The following is a 16453-nucleotide window of genomic DNA, read 5'->3' on the forward strand; positions in this document are numbered from 1 at the left end:
CAGCTCCTTGTGACTCTGGGCAAGTCACTTAACCCTCCATTGCCCCATGTAAGCCGCTTTGAGCCTGCCATGAGTGGGAAAGCGCGGGGGTACAAATGTAAACAAAAAAAAAAATATTCCAGTGGCTCCTCAAGATTCCAGATAACTTATTTGTTATAGAAGTGTATCTGAGCACACTAGTCATAGCATCATCTTCATCTTGTATCGCCCTAGACCGGGGTGCAACAAGAGGTCTCAATTATTATATTTAGCACGTTGATATGCATTGGCAATGGACCTTCCTCAGGTAACCACGGGACAAAAGTGTACGACAGTCCATGTGCTCGAACATGAAAATCAGTTGCTTGAGAGCAAATACGCTGATATCTCAGAAGTTGAGAAAAAGGAAGGCTGTCCTTCAGGGCTCTCGGATGACAACTAGAGTAATCTAGGAATGTGTTTACATTAATTGGTTTGCAGTAAACTGTCGTGATGAACAAAGTCATATCTTTATTAACTTTCAAATCCAAATACGTGATCTCGTGGTCGTTGCACTGCATCGTGAACTTTATCTTTGGATGATGGGAATTCAAGTATTGTACAAACTGAGTGAGCAGTTGTTGATCAGTCTGCCATACCAAAAAAATATCGTCAATAAAGTGTATCCATATTTTAATATGCTTCTTCAAAGCTACATGGATAAACATATTTATCTTCAAAATGTGTCATAAACAGATTCACCACACAGGGCCCCATCGTGGCATACGTGGCGACACCGGAAATTTGTTGAAAAATATTTCCATCAAATTGAAAAAAAATGTTCTCATTGCAATCGAAGCCAACTGATCACAACTGACATGTTAAACATGCTTTCACCGCACAGGAATACACTTTATGTGTTAATACCACTTGTAAGTCGGATCATGTTATATACTGCATAATGTGCCCTTGTGAGAAGCTCTATGTTGGACAAACCACTCGGCAAGCTCTATACGTGTCTAGTTGAACAAAAAGTGATATTAAAACATTGAAATCGACATCAAACACTAGCCAGTCACTGTAACACATTGAAACCCCACCATTTCAACCTTGAGATGTGTGGTGTTACAACAGATTAAGGAGTCCACAACAAGAGAGGAGGATCGAAGACGCATTTTATTACAGAAAGAGCAACAGTAGATCTTTAAATGTTTATTCCTTTAGGACTTAATGATTTGGTGTCATTTTTTTCTGAATATTTTTTGATAGGTTGATGCTCTCTGGGCGTCTGGCCCTTCCATTTTCTTCCGTTGCAGTCTTCCTATTGCCGTCGACTGTAGAACGGAGTTCCAAGTGGTTGATTGAGGTTTGTATGAAGAGTTAGTGGCATACAAATTTCTGTATTCTGTGTGATTTTTCCTTTTTTTCACAGAATTCTGGCCGTTAGACCTGATGCAGCTAGACGAAACTCTGACCACCGGTTTGTCTGTTTTTTGGAGAAAGGAATGACTACACAGCTAAGTACTATTTTAAAGTATTATTGAAGATACTTTTGTATGCTGTCGCTCTGTAAGGAGGTTTTTTGCTAATGATGAAGGCAGTCCTGCTTCTGTGGCTTCTTTTAGCCGAGCGGCTTCTTGAGGCTTTTTCTTCCTTATTTTCCAATACTGCTCAGAATCTAATGTACAAGAGAATCCTCTGCTTTTGTGTGTACTTTAAAAATTAGTATGTGGCCATTAACAGAAAAAATAGAAACTTGGCCATCTTACTGCAGCAGTAAAAATGGCCTTAGTGTGTGAGAAAGACTTGAAAAGGCACGCTAAGGCTGCTTTTTAAAAGGGCCCCCTAGTATATGCAAAACTAACCCATTTGGAGACATTACCCCAAAGAAGAAAACAAAAACTATCTTGGATAAGGAGCAATACCTTACAAGTGGTCAAGCTTCTGTGGCTGGTAGTTAGATCGGGACCATACTGAGCTACAGTTGTATCCAAGGAGGTTGGATAAAACAGGAGATGAAATTAGCCTATGTAGTCCATTAACAGGCTTATGTTTGAAAGAGAAGGGTGGCCATCGTTCGACACAAATCAGAAGATGGGCGTCCTCCCAGGGTCGCCCAAATTGGCATAATCGAAGCCGATTTGGGCGTCCTCAACTGCTTTCCGTTGCGGGGATGACCAAAGTTCACGGGGGTGTGTCGAAGCGTAGCAAAGGCGGGACTGGGTGTACCTACCACATGGGCAATCCTCAACCGATAATGGAAAAAAGAAGAGCGTCCTTGACGAGCACTTGGGCGACTTTACTTTGTCCATTTTTTTTACAACCAAGCTTCAAAAGGTGCCCGACTGACCAGATGACCACTGGAGGGAATCGGGGATGACCTCCCCTTACTCCCCCAGTGGTCACCAACCCCCTCCCACCCTAAAAAAAAAACTTCTTAAATATTTTTGCCAGCTCAAATGTCATACCCAGCTCCATCACAGCAGTATGCAGGTCCCTGGAGCAGTTTTAGTGGGTGCAGTGCACTTCAGGCAGTCGGACCCAGGCCCCTCCCCCCTCCCCCCACCTGTTACACTTGTGGTGGTAAATGTGAGCCTTCAAAACACACCAGAAACCCGCTGTACCCACATCTAGGTGCCCCCCTTCACCCCTTAGGGCTATGGGAGTGGTGTACAGTTGTGCGTAGTGGGTGTTAGGGGGATTTTGGGGGGCTCCACACACAAGGTAAGGGAGCTATGTACCTGGGAGCAATTTATGAAGTCCACTGCAGTGCCCCCTAGGGTGCCCGGTTGGTGTCCTGGCATGTCAGGGGGGACATGTGCACTACGAATGCTGACTCCTCCCATGACCAAATGGCTTGGATTTGGTCGTTTCTGAGATGGGGACCTCGGTTTTCATTATGGCTGAAAATCGGGGACTACCATCTCTAAGGTCGACCTAAATTTCGCGATTTATGCATCCCCGACCGTACGATGGACGCCATCTTGTTTCGATAATATGGGTTTCCCCTCCCCTTCGCCGGGCTGTCCTGCGAGGAAATCCTCAGGAAAACTTGGGCACCCCTTTCCATTATGCCCCTCTAAGTGAGCTGAAGCCAGTGGGTGAAGCTTGCCACGGTTTTAGTACACCCAAAACAAAAGCAAACGCTATTGAAAACAATAGCAAAAGATTATTAGAATTAAGAGCCTGCCTATTTGTGGTCCATCTGTAACAAATCTAAAGCTGTTCCAGCAGGATAGGCAATGCCTTAAAAGGTGGAGGACAAAAGTTTTTTTAACTTATTGGCCAGCTTTTAATTTATTTTAAACCTTCCCATATCTAGATATAAATATCATTAAATAAAAATTAAATAATCACTAAAATAGCTTCAAAAATTATTGTAGCTAGTAGAAACAGTATTAATAAAGGCTGTATTTTGTGCTCATTTCTACACTGTTCTATACAATACAGGTGGCCAAATTTCAGTGAGGATATTCTGTTTCCTGATGGGTTCATCTTAACCGTTGTTGTAATCTGCCTTGAGAAGCCTGGTGTTATAAAGATGCTGGAATATATTGATATTAAGTGGAAGTAGAATTAAACTCTCCTTTCATTGGGCACAAGGAATCACATCTTCATCTCTTTGTAGAGGTTTACCTTTAGATACACAAATTGATTATTCCATTTTTTAACACGTTTCAGGGGCAAGTGGTTATATAAGTTAAAATAAAAATAAATGTAACATAGTAACATAGTAGATGACGGCAGAAAAAGACCTGCACGGTCCATCCAGTCTGCCCAAGAAGATAAATTCATATGTGCTACTTTTTTTATTTGTACTGTCCTCTTCAGTGCACAGACCATATAAGTCTGGCCAGCCCTATCCCTGCCTTCCAACCACCAACCCCGCCTCCCAACCACCAGCTCTGGCACAGACCGTATAAGTCTGCCCAGCACTATCCCTGCCACCCACCACCGGCTCTAGCACAGACCGTATAAGTCTGCCCAGCACTATCCCCGCCTCCCAACCACCAGCTCTGGCACAGACCGTATAAGTCTGCCCAGCACTAGTCCCCCCTCCCAACCACCAGCCCCAGCACAGACCGTATATGTCTGCCCACACTAGATCCGCCTCCCAACCACCAGCTCTGCCACCCATTCTAGGCTAAGCTCCTGAGGATCCCTTTCTTCTGCACAGGATTCCTTTATGTTTATCCCACGCATGTTTGAATTCCGTAACCGTTTTCATCTCCACCACCTCCCGCGGGAGGGCATTCCAAGCATCCACCACCCTCTCCGTGAAAAAATACTTCCTGACATCTTTCCTGAGTCTGCCCCCCCTTCAATCTCATTTCATGTCCTCTCGTTCTACCGCCTTCCCATCTCCGGAAAAGATTCGTTTGCGGATTAATACCTTTCAAATATTTGAACGTCTGTATCATATCACCCTGTTCCTCCTTTCCTCCAGGGTGTACATGTTCAGGTCAGCAAGCCTCTCTTCATACGTCTTGGAACGTAAATCCCATACCATCCTCGTAGCTTTTCTTTGCACCGCTTCCATTTTTTTAACATCCTTCGCAAGATACGGCCTCCAAAACTGAACACAATACTCCAGGTGGGGCCTCACCAACGTCTTATACAGGGGCATTAAAACCTCCTTTCTTCTGCTGGTCACTCCTCTCTCTATACAGCCTAGCAATCTTCTAGCTTCTGCCACCGCCTTGTCGCACTGTTTGTCGCCTTCAGGTCCTCAGATACTATCACCCCAAGATCCCTCTCCCCGTCCGTGTCTATCAGACTCTTCCCGCCTAACACATACGTCTCCCTTGGATTTCTACTCCCTAAGTGCATCACTTTGCATTTCTTCGCATTGAATTTTAATTGCCAAACGTTAGACCTAGCTTCTTCAGATCTTTTTTCATGTTTTCCACACCCTCCGGGGTGTCCCCTCTGTTGGAATCTTGGTGTCATCCGCAAAAAGGCAAACTTACCTTGTAACCCTTCGGCAATGTCACTCACAAATATATTGAACAGAATCGGCCCCAGCACCGATCCCTGAGGCACTCCACTACTCACCTTTCCCTCCTCCGAGCGAACTCCATTCACCACCACCCTCTGGCGTCTGTCCGTCAACCAGTTCCTATCCAGTTCACCACTTCGGGTCCTATCTTCAGGCCGTCTAGTTTATTTAAGAGCCTCCTGTGGGGAACCGTGTCGATAGTCTTGCTGAAATCTAAGTAGATGACGTCCATAGCACGTCCTTGATTTAATTCTCCTGTCACCCAGTCAAGAATTCAATGAGATTCGTTTGGCACGATTTCCCTTTGGTGAAACCATGTTGTCTCGGATCTTGCAACTTATTGGCTTCCAGGAAATTCACTATCCTTTCCTTCAGCATGGCTTCCATTACTTTTCCAATAACCGAAGTGAGGCTTACCGGCCTGTAGTTTCCAGCTTCTTCCCCTATCCCCACTTTTGTGAAAAGGGACCACCTCCGCCGTTCTCCAATCCCTCGGAACCTCTCCCGTCTCCAAGGATTTATTAAACAAGTCTTTAAGAGGACCCGCCAGAACCTCTCTGAGCTCCCTCAGTATTCTGGGGTGGATCCCGTCCGGCCCCATGGCTTTGTCCACCTTTAGCTTTCCAAGTTGTTGATACACACTCTCTTCTGTGAAAGGCGCTCTATCCACCTCATTCTCAGGTGTACTTTTGCTAGTCCCTCTCGGTCCTTCCCCAGGTTTTCTTCAGTGAAAACAGAACAAAGTATCTATTTAGCAAATTGTTTTGCTTCATGCAGATCTCTTTTGGTTAAACATATCTAAATGGGCTATAAGCCTCTAATGCAGTCCATTGGTTTCTTATATTTTGTTCTTGTGATGACTTATACTGTTCCAAAACTAAAAACTCTTATTTCTATCTGGTCCATAATAAAAGGAGCTCATTGTGAACATTATCCACCCTAAAAGGTTGTTTTCTGGCTGTATATGAGGAATTGTAATATTGAATAAATAAGTGTATGTTTGTGTCTCTAGTCATGTACATAAGTAATGCCATACTGGGAAAAGACCAAGGGTCCATCGAGCCCAGCATCCTGTCCACGATAGTGGCCAATCCAGGCCAAGGGCACCTGGCAAGCTTCCCAAACGTACAAACATTCTATACATGCCAGCATATGTGTCCAAAGTGTAACTGGATTTCTTGAAAGGATTATATAATCATTTAACTTATTAGTGGAACATAACCACAGAGGCCTGGTATGATTGCATTTTCAATATGGGCCCAGCTAAGGAACAGGTTATTTTGAGTTAGTCTTCACTGGACCAAACTTGCTTTCCTTGTGCCATCACTATCCAGCAGGTAGGCAGTGTCTTAAAATGTGGAGTATAAAGGATCTTTTTTTTTTTTTTTACATTTATATCACACATCCCAAAGCCTGGTCCAATGTGGCTTACATTTCAAAATACAGTGAGACAGAATAATAGAATTCAGTTATGTCATGGGAGCAAATAGATAAATATGTCTGAAACATTTAACAAAGTTGAGATTAACATATATTCCCAACTGGGCATTTAAAAGTTTGTCCTTTAATGATGCCACAAGTTCAGAAGTTATAGCCATAACTATAGACAGTTATTCAAAGATTATCACATGCACACACCAGAACAGGCATTCATCACATTTCAAAAGTAAACAACACTTCTAGAGTGTACATCCAAAATGTCATTGTTATTTTCTTATTTCCATCTTCCAAAATTCCAGACATTAGGTGTACAGATCAGCAGGACCCAAAGCACTCCAAAACAAGTAAAGTCAGAAACAACACAGTTTATACCTAATTGTTCAACCATCCTTAGGATTCACCTTTGGGTTTATAAAGCAAAACCATGTACATGTAAGGACTGGATAAATGAATTAAGCAAATGCCCTTAATATGTAATACGTAATGAAACGGTGATGGAATATTCACGTAGCAAGCAGCCTGAGCAACAGATTTATTTTCCACTGAACGTAATTAACTTTGTATGAACTTGGCGGCTAATAGTGTGCTGAAATGGACAATGTTGGCACATTTAAACTGACTGGTCTTCTGCATGAAGGTAGCTCTGCTGTCATTATTTAATATCTGTGTTTTAAATAGTAGTAATAAAAAATATCATATGCTTTTTTTTATAATATACCACTGCAATCCACAAAAACAAAAGGAGCAAGTTCCCACATGCCATCCTTTCTTTTGATCTAAGCACTGGAAAAAAAAAGATTTTAAATGCTCCCAGGTTTCAACCTAATTCATGTTTAATGTGGGATAGCAATGTCACAATAAATAGTATAGTAGTAGTAAATAAATACAAACTCTAAATGTTGAGCACTTGATTCTCAAAAAATGATGTCCTTTTTAGTGGCCCTTTACCATGAGAAAAAAAAAATCTCTGCATGAATCTAACACATGCTAGGGAGTCCCTATAACCAGCCCCTCCAAATGACACACTGATTACGATTTATAACAAACAAGGGCAGACTGAGAGTGGTCTGGGCCCCCGCCTGGCTGCTGCCTGACACACCCCCTACCGCCGGGCTGCTGCCCTCCTACCACCACAGCTGGTGCCCCCACTGCCCCGGCCCTACCTGAAGGGTCCTAGTAGTCTCTGTGGGTGGGGGAGCATGTTCTTTCCTGCCTGCTGTGCTGCCGCCATTCTCCCATCTGCTGGCACCACTGTGTTTTCAAAATGGCAGCCAAGACTTCCTGCGATAGTCTTGCAGGTCTCTACAGTCTTGTGAGACTTCTACAGGGAGTCTCGACTGTCATTTTTAAAGTATGTTGGGGCCGGGCAGGGGGAATAGCAGCAGCATAACGGGCAGGAAAGAGCATGTTGTGTCCCCCCCCCCCCTGCAGAGCGTACTAGATCACCAGCGGTGTGCCTTTAAAGGTAGCACCTGGGAGGGCTGTAGTGTGCGGTGGGCATCTGGGCACTGCTTGGTTGCCCAAATGGTCAGTTCGCCCCTGATAAATTACTACTCTAGGTATGAAAACTTATTCTGTTACTATACTTCCTCTGTGTACTTCTGTATACTGCACAAGCCAGCATATTTGAAAATATAAATGAGGTTAAATACAAATGCTACTAACAATCAAGAACGACAACGTGGATGCAGCAGCTCATAGGTTTGCTTTGAGTGTAGGGCGCTGACGGCTGCGAGGGGAAGGGGAAACTGAGTCACAATCGGGTTCAACGTTTTGACGTCAATCGGTCTCCTGTTTAATCCAACCGCATTGGTTGTACCCTGCGTAACTCACCTGCTAGTGCCTTCCTGCCCCATCCTCTTTCTCACTGACAATGAAAGGAGACAGTAAGACGAGAGCAATGTTTGTGCCACTGCCTCTCCATTTGTCTGTGAAGCTGCATCACTCATACAGCCTTTGGTCCAGTCAGTGCTGACTTGGATTTAATCTTGTCAATGTGAACCAGACTAACCCTAGACTGGTGGTGCAGATAGCCTTTTTCTGCACACATCTTCTAGTTTACTATGTAACAATCCATACAAATGCTAAACATTCTTTTTGCCACCACAGTTCATGAAGTCTGCACAGAAGGTTCTCATTGCATGTGTGTTGTGTACAGTTGAACTCCACTTTAATAAGAAAGCTAAATAAGTAATTAACCAGGAAACCTCGAAATGTCCAATGAGAAACACAGTCGCTATTGGGACTTTATTTCATAGTGCTAGTTTTCCTTTGATGGGAAAAACCAGATCTTTGCCAAATCGTTCTGCCCGAATCAAAGATGGCGACCACAGGCTACAAGCAGTTGCGAAGCACCAGCCAACAGAAGTTTGCGAGTTCTCGTCTGCCTCCCCCCCTCCTCCCCCCCCCGTATATGGCTCTGTGCCACTGCCATGAGTGCGTGACGATATGGGCGTGGTCTGGAAATACTTTAAATGCCCTCCCCACAACGTACGTTTGCCTGTTGTGTGCTAGTTGTGGGGTTTTGTTTTTTTCTTGGGTAGTGACCGAGGAGGAGATTGGAGACCGTTAGTTCTGCTTTAGTCTTTAGACCTACCCCTGCTGTTGTTCCCCGCCCCCGGTCCTCCTGCAGTCCTGATTCATGGATTTCCCAATGGCTAAATGCGCTATCTTCAGTCTGCTGGGACAGGTTTCTCCAAGGGAACTGCCAAAACTTATTGAGTGGCTGAAAACGACCAGTAAGCTGCGGTTACTTTCCAGCTTTTGATGAGCTATTCTTATAGCTGTCCTTTAATGTGTTCTGTTTTTTTAATTTTTATTTGCATAGTATGTTTATTATGAATACAATGTTCTGTGGAATGTAATTTTGTAGATATGCATGCTATAGCTAGGAAATATATATGATGCCGTCTTCTTTAAAAATAAAACAAGACAAGCTGTTCGAAGGTACCCTGGCGGTATGTGCGCTTAGTTTTCACTAAGGGACCAATTAAGTATAACTTTAAAATATAGTAGCCATTATTTCAATATTAAGAACATTACCCGGACTAAGTACACTTTTTTTTTGTTACCGCTTTCCTTAGTTCTTGTCTTAGTAAATCATACTGTAACCCCCCCCTCCCCCCCCCCCAAAAAAAGCGCCTAGTGTTCTAATGCAGTGGCTGCAATGTGGAGATTACATGAGCGGATTTGAACCCTTGGTCTAACATGACAACTCTCTTCAAATCAAGTCAATCAGGGATTATTTTGGCAGAGTATGTGAATGAGTCCTAGTCCCCTTATAAGGGCTGTAGCAGAGGTGTTCACATAACTGTTCTGGTTGAATAGCTACACCTGTATCATTGAGTTGTGTAACACTAGGATTTAAGAGAAACTGTGGTAACTGTCTTACACAGAATTTACCTTTTGCTATGAAACGTTAGCTTATTCCTTTATCTTGTTGCCCCTTTTAGTGCTGCTACTGTTGCCTTCTTTTTACACTCTTCTTTCTCTGTATGAGGGTTTACTCAGAGCCACTTTGTGCCAACAATAACTGTTCTTGAACTTACTGTGTGGTATGAGGTAGTTCACTAAGCTGAGGAAAGTAGTGGTGGCAGTAGCTGCTGGTGCACATAAACCTAGTGAAAGAACTAGCCAGGGTTCTTCTACCTGCCTTTTGTGCATTATTGGATGTTACTCAATGCTTTGCCCTGCGCTGCACTGCACCTCAGCTTTGGAATAGGCTTCCAGTATCTTTCTGTGTATAAGTCTCTCTTCCAAAATTTAAGAGTGTCGTGAGAACCCATGTTTTTACAAAGACCTATGGTGGTTCTGTGGCAAGCTGAATAAATCACTGGGGTGTGGTATCCATGTCCACACACTTGCCTTACCTTTTTCTTTTCTCTTTTCTCTTTCTCTCTGTCTCTATTGATGATGTTCTTTTCTTACTAAGAACGTTTGTAAGCAGGGCCATCTTAACCATTGGACCAGGTTAGGTGCTGGCCCATGGCGCTGAGGATTAGGGTGCCAAAATACCCATTCTCTGACCTTGCTTGGCTCTTAGGTTAAGCCTCCCCCCCCCAAGTCTAGTCTTGTTGTAGCAATGGGTGAGGGTGGGCACAGGCACATCCAATCTAGTGGCCCTCAAAGCATCTCATTGGCAATGCATCACTCCTCTGTTCCTCTCACAGTAGCTTCCTTTCTCTCTGAAACCCCCCCCCCCCCCCCACACACACCTTTCAGCTGGCCTAGCAGCGATTTTTGTAAGCAATCTGTGCCAGCCCTGCAAGGTTCTCTCTACTGCATCCCACCCTCAGTGATGTCACTTCATGTTTCTTCACTGGCAGGGATGCGGTAGAGGGAAGCCTTTAGTTTTGCTGCAGGTTGCTTATTGGAATATCAACCTAGGAGGGAGAGAGGAACAGATGCTGGGGGGGGGGGGGGGGGGGGGGGGGGGGGGAGCCTGTTATGCTGCTGCTGGTGACAAGACAAAAACTTTGCAGGAGAGTGAGAAAGGTGAGGGAGGAGGAGGGAGATGCCAAACCCAGGGAGGGAGGGTGTGCTGGAAGTGATGCAGTGGGGGGGAGGGGGTCACCAAGTTGGTTCAGGTCACCACTATCCCTTGAGCCGGCTCTGTTCGTAAGCCACCTTAAGTGTATCGGTAGTCAGTAGATCAAATTCAGTAAGTTAGAAACCAGATGCACTAACTCCATGGAAAGAGCCCTTCCCTTACTGATCCCTTAGCGAATGGGTAAAAAACAGGCAAGCATGAAGGCAATCACATGCAAATGAGCTGCTCGCTGTTAGCTCATTTGCACGTGATTTTCTTCCTAAGGAGGGGAAGCCAGTTGGCCAGCTGAGCATGCGCAGAGCAGCCAATCATGCTGGCTGCTCTGCGCATGCCAAAGACGACTTCATACATGTCCTTCACTCAAAAAAAAAAAAAAGACATCCCTGACGAGCACTTGGACGTTTGTCCCTTCAGATTTTGTGATGGGTGTCCTTCTCTTGGACGTGTTTTTCTTACGTGCCCAAAATGACCACGCTGGAGAGAACTGGGGATAAGGACGTGCGAGGACGTCCAAATCAAAACTATTTGGACATCCCTTTCGATTATGCCCCTCCAGGTCTCTCTCAGCCAATCACAGTGTGTTTAGCTGTCACTGGTGTCAGCTAAACGCGCTGTGATCCTGTTAATCGTCTTTCCACCAAAACCCACTTCTCCTCTTCCTCCACTCTCTATCTCAGTTGATGGCACCCTCATCCTCCCCGTTTCATCTGCCCGCAACCTCGGAGTCCTCTTCGACTCCTCCCTCTCCTCTGCGCATATCCAGCAGATAGCCAAGTCCTGTCACTTCTTTCTCTTTAACATCAGCAAAATTCGCCCTTTCCTCTCTGAGCACACCACCCGTACTCTCGTCCACGCTCTCATTACCTCTCGCCTTGACTACTGCAACCTACTCCTTACTGGCCTCCCACTTAGCCATCTATCCCCCCTTCAATCTGTTCAGAACTCTGCTGCACGTCTTATGTTCCGCCTGAACCGATTTACTCATATCACCCCTCTTCTCAGGTCACTTCACTGGCTTCCATCAGATACCGCATACAGTTCAAGCTTCTCCTTCTTACCTACAAATGCACTCAGTCTGCAGCCCCTCATTACCTCTCTACCCTCATTTCCCCTTACGTTCCCACCCGTAACCTCCGCTCACAGGACAAATCCCTCCTCTCAGCACCCTTCTCCACCACCGCCAACTCCAGGCTCCGCTCATTCTGCCTCGCCTCACCCTGGAATAAACTTCCTGAGCCCTTACGCCAAGCCCCATCCCTATCCATCTTCAAATCCTTGCTCAAAGCCCACCTCTTCAATGTTGCTTTCGGCACCTAATCTTTATACCTTTCAGGAAATCTAGACTGTGCCCCTATTTGACTGACTGTACATTTGTCCTTTAGATTGTAAGCTCTTTTGAGCAGGGACTGTCCTATGTTAAATTGTACAGCGCTGCGTAACCCTAGTAGCGCTTTAGAAATGTCAAGTAGTAGTAGTAGTAGTTAACCAACATGGGAATCACTGGTACAGTGGCAGCCTTTACGGACTAGATCATATACAGGAATGTCCAACCAGTTCTCAACCTGGATCCCAGAATGTTGAGTACCACAAGGCTCTCGTATCACCAATACTATTTAATGTTATGATGATACTACTCGGAAAGAAATTGGAAAAAAGGGATTCAATCCATATTTTTAATTACATTTTTTTTGTCACAATACCATTCAATAAAAATATCACAGTGGCTAAGGCAAAAAAAAAAAAAAGGAATAGAAGGAATGGGGCAAAGCTTTCAAACTTAAAATAGAGAGAAAACAGAGTAGTTCTCACAATCTCACTTCATACCAAACTCTAACAATTGACCAAACATACCCTATTCAACCACAACTAAAAATATTAGGCATTTGTCAAGAATGATTCCTATCTCTTGAAAATCAGGTCTTGGCAGCGCCATCAAAGAACTTCAAAACTTTATGGAAACTGGGAGGAATTGGAGACTATTTTCAGACTAGCATTCTGTTTTATAGTACAACTAGTATAAAAGGCCCGTTTCGGTAGGCAATGAAACGGGCGCTAGCAAGGTAATTCCCCCCCCCCCTCCCGCAGCGTCCTTCCTATCTCCCCTGCCCCCCCCCTGCAGCCACCCATCTGGTCTCAGGACCCCCTCCCCACCAACCCTCCTCTGCTCCTGCAGCCATGCATGTGCAGCGGCCCAACTCTCTCCCCTGCTCCCCCTGCAGCCACCCATGTCCAACGACCCCCTCGCCACCCGCAGCCGCCAATACTAACACTATCCGGCCGCTGCTGCATCTCCTGTTGAGCAGTAGCGGCCGGTACAAAAAGAAAAAAGCCAAAAAAAAGATTTTAAACCTGAAACACGGCTCCGTAGACAGCCATCTGGCATTGGCTGTCATCTCTGCAGCTGTTCCTCCTATCCCTTCTGACATCGCTGCGTTCCTCCGGAGTCTTCCTGCAGGGGCAGTGACGTGGAAGGGAGAGGAGGAGCGGCTGCAGTGACGACAGCCAATGCCAGATGGCTGTCTACAGAGCCGCGTTTCAGGTTAAAAATCTTTTTTGGCTTTTTTCTTTTTGTACCGGCCACTGCTGCTCCACAGAGAAGCAGCAGCGGCTGGACAGCGTTAGTATTGGCGGCTGCGGGTGGCGAGGGGGGGAGGGTCTTGGGTGATGCGTCGAGGGGGGGTAGGGGCTTGGGTGCTGCACCGGGGCGGAGGGGCTTGGGTGTTGGTCCGAGGGGGTGGCACTGAGAGCTGATTGGTAGGCAGGGGGAGGAGTAGGGAAACACGCTCCACGTGTTTCTCTACTCCTCCCCTTGCCTTGGAATCAGCTGTCAGTGACATCACTGACGTCAGTGCATTCTAAACTGCCTAGCAGACCACCTCTGAGGGAGCCAAGGTACCAGGCACATTAGAACATTGGAGGTGAGAATTATTATATAGGATCTCTGATATTACCACAACTAGACTATTGCAACGCAGCATATGTAGGATGCAAAGAAAACATGTTAAAATAATTGTAGACTGTCCAAAACATGGCAGCAAGACTAGTATTAGTCAAAATACGATAGAGTAACTCCACTGCTTGTAATGCTACACTGGCTTCCAATAAAGGCTAGATTATTCTTTACGACTAGCACCTTAATCTTCAAAATACTGTTTGGCATGTCTCCTGACTATATGCTAGACCTGATTGAATTATCACCAAGAAACACAAACCCCAGGAACTAGGGGTTACTTAACCAACTGTAGCAACACCATTTACAAATCCATCTACACAGCTGGGTTTAGCTACCTGGCTTTCAAATTGTAGAGCTCAATCCCTAAGGTCATAAGTATAAACAGCTACCTCCAGTTCAGAAAATAACTAAAAACATCTATTTAAGAGAGCTTATGGTTAATCTCGTATATCGCCAATGTTCCATAATTACATGTAATCAAATGCTAACACTGTAATTCCTCTTGTAAGTCATGTTGAACTGAAACTTCTTTTTGGATAATTAAAAAATATAAGAATTAATAAATAAGAGCTTGGGTGAGACGAAGGTTCCTTGTTTGCTGGAGGACAGGCCCTGGTGGCTGGTAAAGGAGGGTCAGGCCAATAGGATGCCGGAAGGTTTCTGGGGAGAGGTGGAGCACAGCACAGGTTTGTGTTGTTCTCCCCCCCCCCCCCCCCCTCCACAGGGTAATCTGTCCTTTCAGGGAGGCCAGGCCTCTAGGGGTGCACAGCAGCTGTGTCACTTCACTCAATTAAGGTATAGGGGTCCAGCCTCAGGTTTATTTATTTCATTTGAATCCCACATTTTCCCACCTATTTGTGGGCTCAATGTGGCTTACATATAACCAACTGTAAGGCATTCGCCAAATCCAGTATGAACAAATACAAACGTAATGACATGGTAGAATAAAGTTCAAATATGACAGACAAGTGAGGAAATAATAGAGAAGAATTTTAATGTCCATGCAAGCTATGGTTTAGTAGAGAGGAAGAATTGGTTTGTTTAGTTGAGTCGGTTCTGGTGGGTGCTCAGTTAAGAGTTTTACAAGAAGAAAGCCAGATAACCACAAATCAGTGGGGTGCTGAAAGTGATTTGAGAAGGCTATGCTCTGGAGTTTGCTTGACTGTTGTTGGATCTCATTCTGGAGTCTCCTTGTTGGGCCCGATGGAAGATTTGGGTGGTCAAGGAGACCCTTGACAGATTGATCTGGCTGTGGGTGGTGCCAGTTCTGGATGAGGATCAGGAAATTATTCCACTTGTGGTGCCAAAAAAGGAGGGTTCCTTCCAGCCCATTCTAGACAGAAGGGAGTAAATTGGGCCCTTTTGAATTCTCAGGTTTCAAATGGAGAGCATCCAGTCAGTCGTAGCTGAGATGCAGCCCAGAGATTTAATCTCTCTGGATTTCACGGAGGTGTATCCGCATATTCCAATGCAGCAGGATCACCAGCACTTCCTTGGCTTTGCTGTTTGTGCACTTCTTTTGGTCCAGTTATGGCACCGCTCACCTTTTTCTAAGGTCATGGTGACAGCACTGATTTCACAGGAGCCACCTGGGAGTAGCATCTGCATTAGTTGTTGGGTGATGTCGTGGTGTTTTGTGTGTATATGGTAAGTACATAAGTATTGCCATACTGGGAAAAAAACAAAGGTCCATCAAGCCCAGCATCCTGTTTCCAACAGTGGCCAATCCAGGTCACAAATACCTGGCAAGATCCCAAAAATGTACAAAACATTTTATACTGCTTATCCCAGAAATAGTGGATTTTCCCCAAGTCCATTTAATAATGGTCTGTGGACTTTGCCTTTAGGAAGCCGTCCAAGCCTTTTTAAAACTCTAAGTTAACCGCCTTTACCACATTCTCCAGCAATGAATTCCAGAGTTTAATTACATGTTGAGTGAAGAAAATTTTTCTCCGATTCATTTTAAATTTACTGCCTTGTAGCTTCATTGCATGCCCCCTAGTCCTAGTATTTTTGGAAAACGTGAACAGACGCTTCACATCTACCCGTTCAACTCCACTCATTATTTATAGACCTCTATCATATCTCCCCTCAGCCGCCTTTTCTCCAAGCTGAAGAGCCCTAGCCGCTTTAGCCTTTCCTCATAGGGAAGTTGTCCCATCGCCTTTATCATTTTCGTCGCCCTTCTCTGTACTTTTTCTAATTCCACAATATCTTTTTGAGATGCAGCGACCAGAATTGAACACACTATTTGAGGTGCAGTCGCACCATGGAGCGATACAAAGGCATTATACATCCTCATTTTGTTTTCCATTCCTTTCCTAACATTCTATTTGCTTTATTAGCCGCAGCAGCAGCAGCTCACTGAGCAGAAGGTTTCAACGTATCAACGAAGACACCTAGCTCCCTTTCTTGGTCTGTGACTCCTAATGTAGAACCTTGCATGGCGTAGCTATAATTCGGGTTCCTCTTTCCCATATGCATCACTTTGCACTTGCTCACATTAAACGTCATCTGCCATTTAGACTCCCAGTCTCGTAAGGTCCTCTTGTAA

At 44.9% G+C, this 16453-nt stretch overlaps 1 protein-coding gene across 1 annotated transcript in view; it reads left to right on the forward strand.

Annotated features, from left to right (window-relative positions):
- Positions 1–8873: 8873 nt before the first annotated feature.
- LOC115478094 overlaps positions 8874–16453 on the forward strand; it is a 129651-nt gene continuing 122071 nt past the window's right edge. Inside the window, exon 1 of the mRNA XM_030215328.1 lies at positions 8874–9135. Within this exon, the coding sequence (XP_030071188.1) occupies positions 9039–9135 (97 nt within the window). The 5' untranslated portion in view covers positions 8874–9038. The remainder of the gene's footprint in view (positions 9136–16453) is intronic.

This window comes from Microcaecilia unicolor, chromosome 9, assembly GCF_901765095.1.
Source record: "Microcaecilia unicolor chromosome 9, aMicUni1.1, whole genome shotgun sequence".
NCBI classification, from domain to species: Eukaryota; Metazoa; Chordata; class Amphibia; order Gymnophiona; family Siphonopidae; genus Microcaecilia; species Microcaecilia unicolor.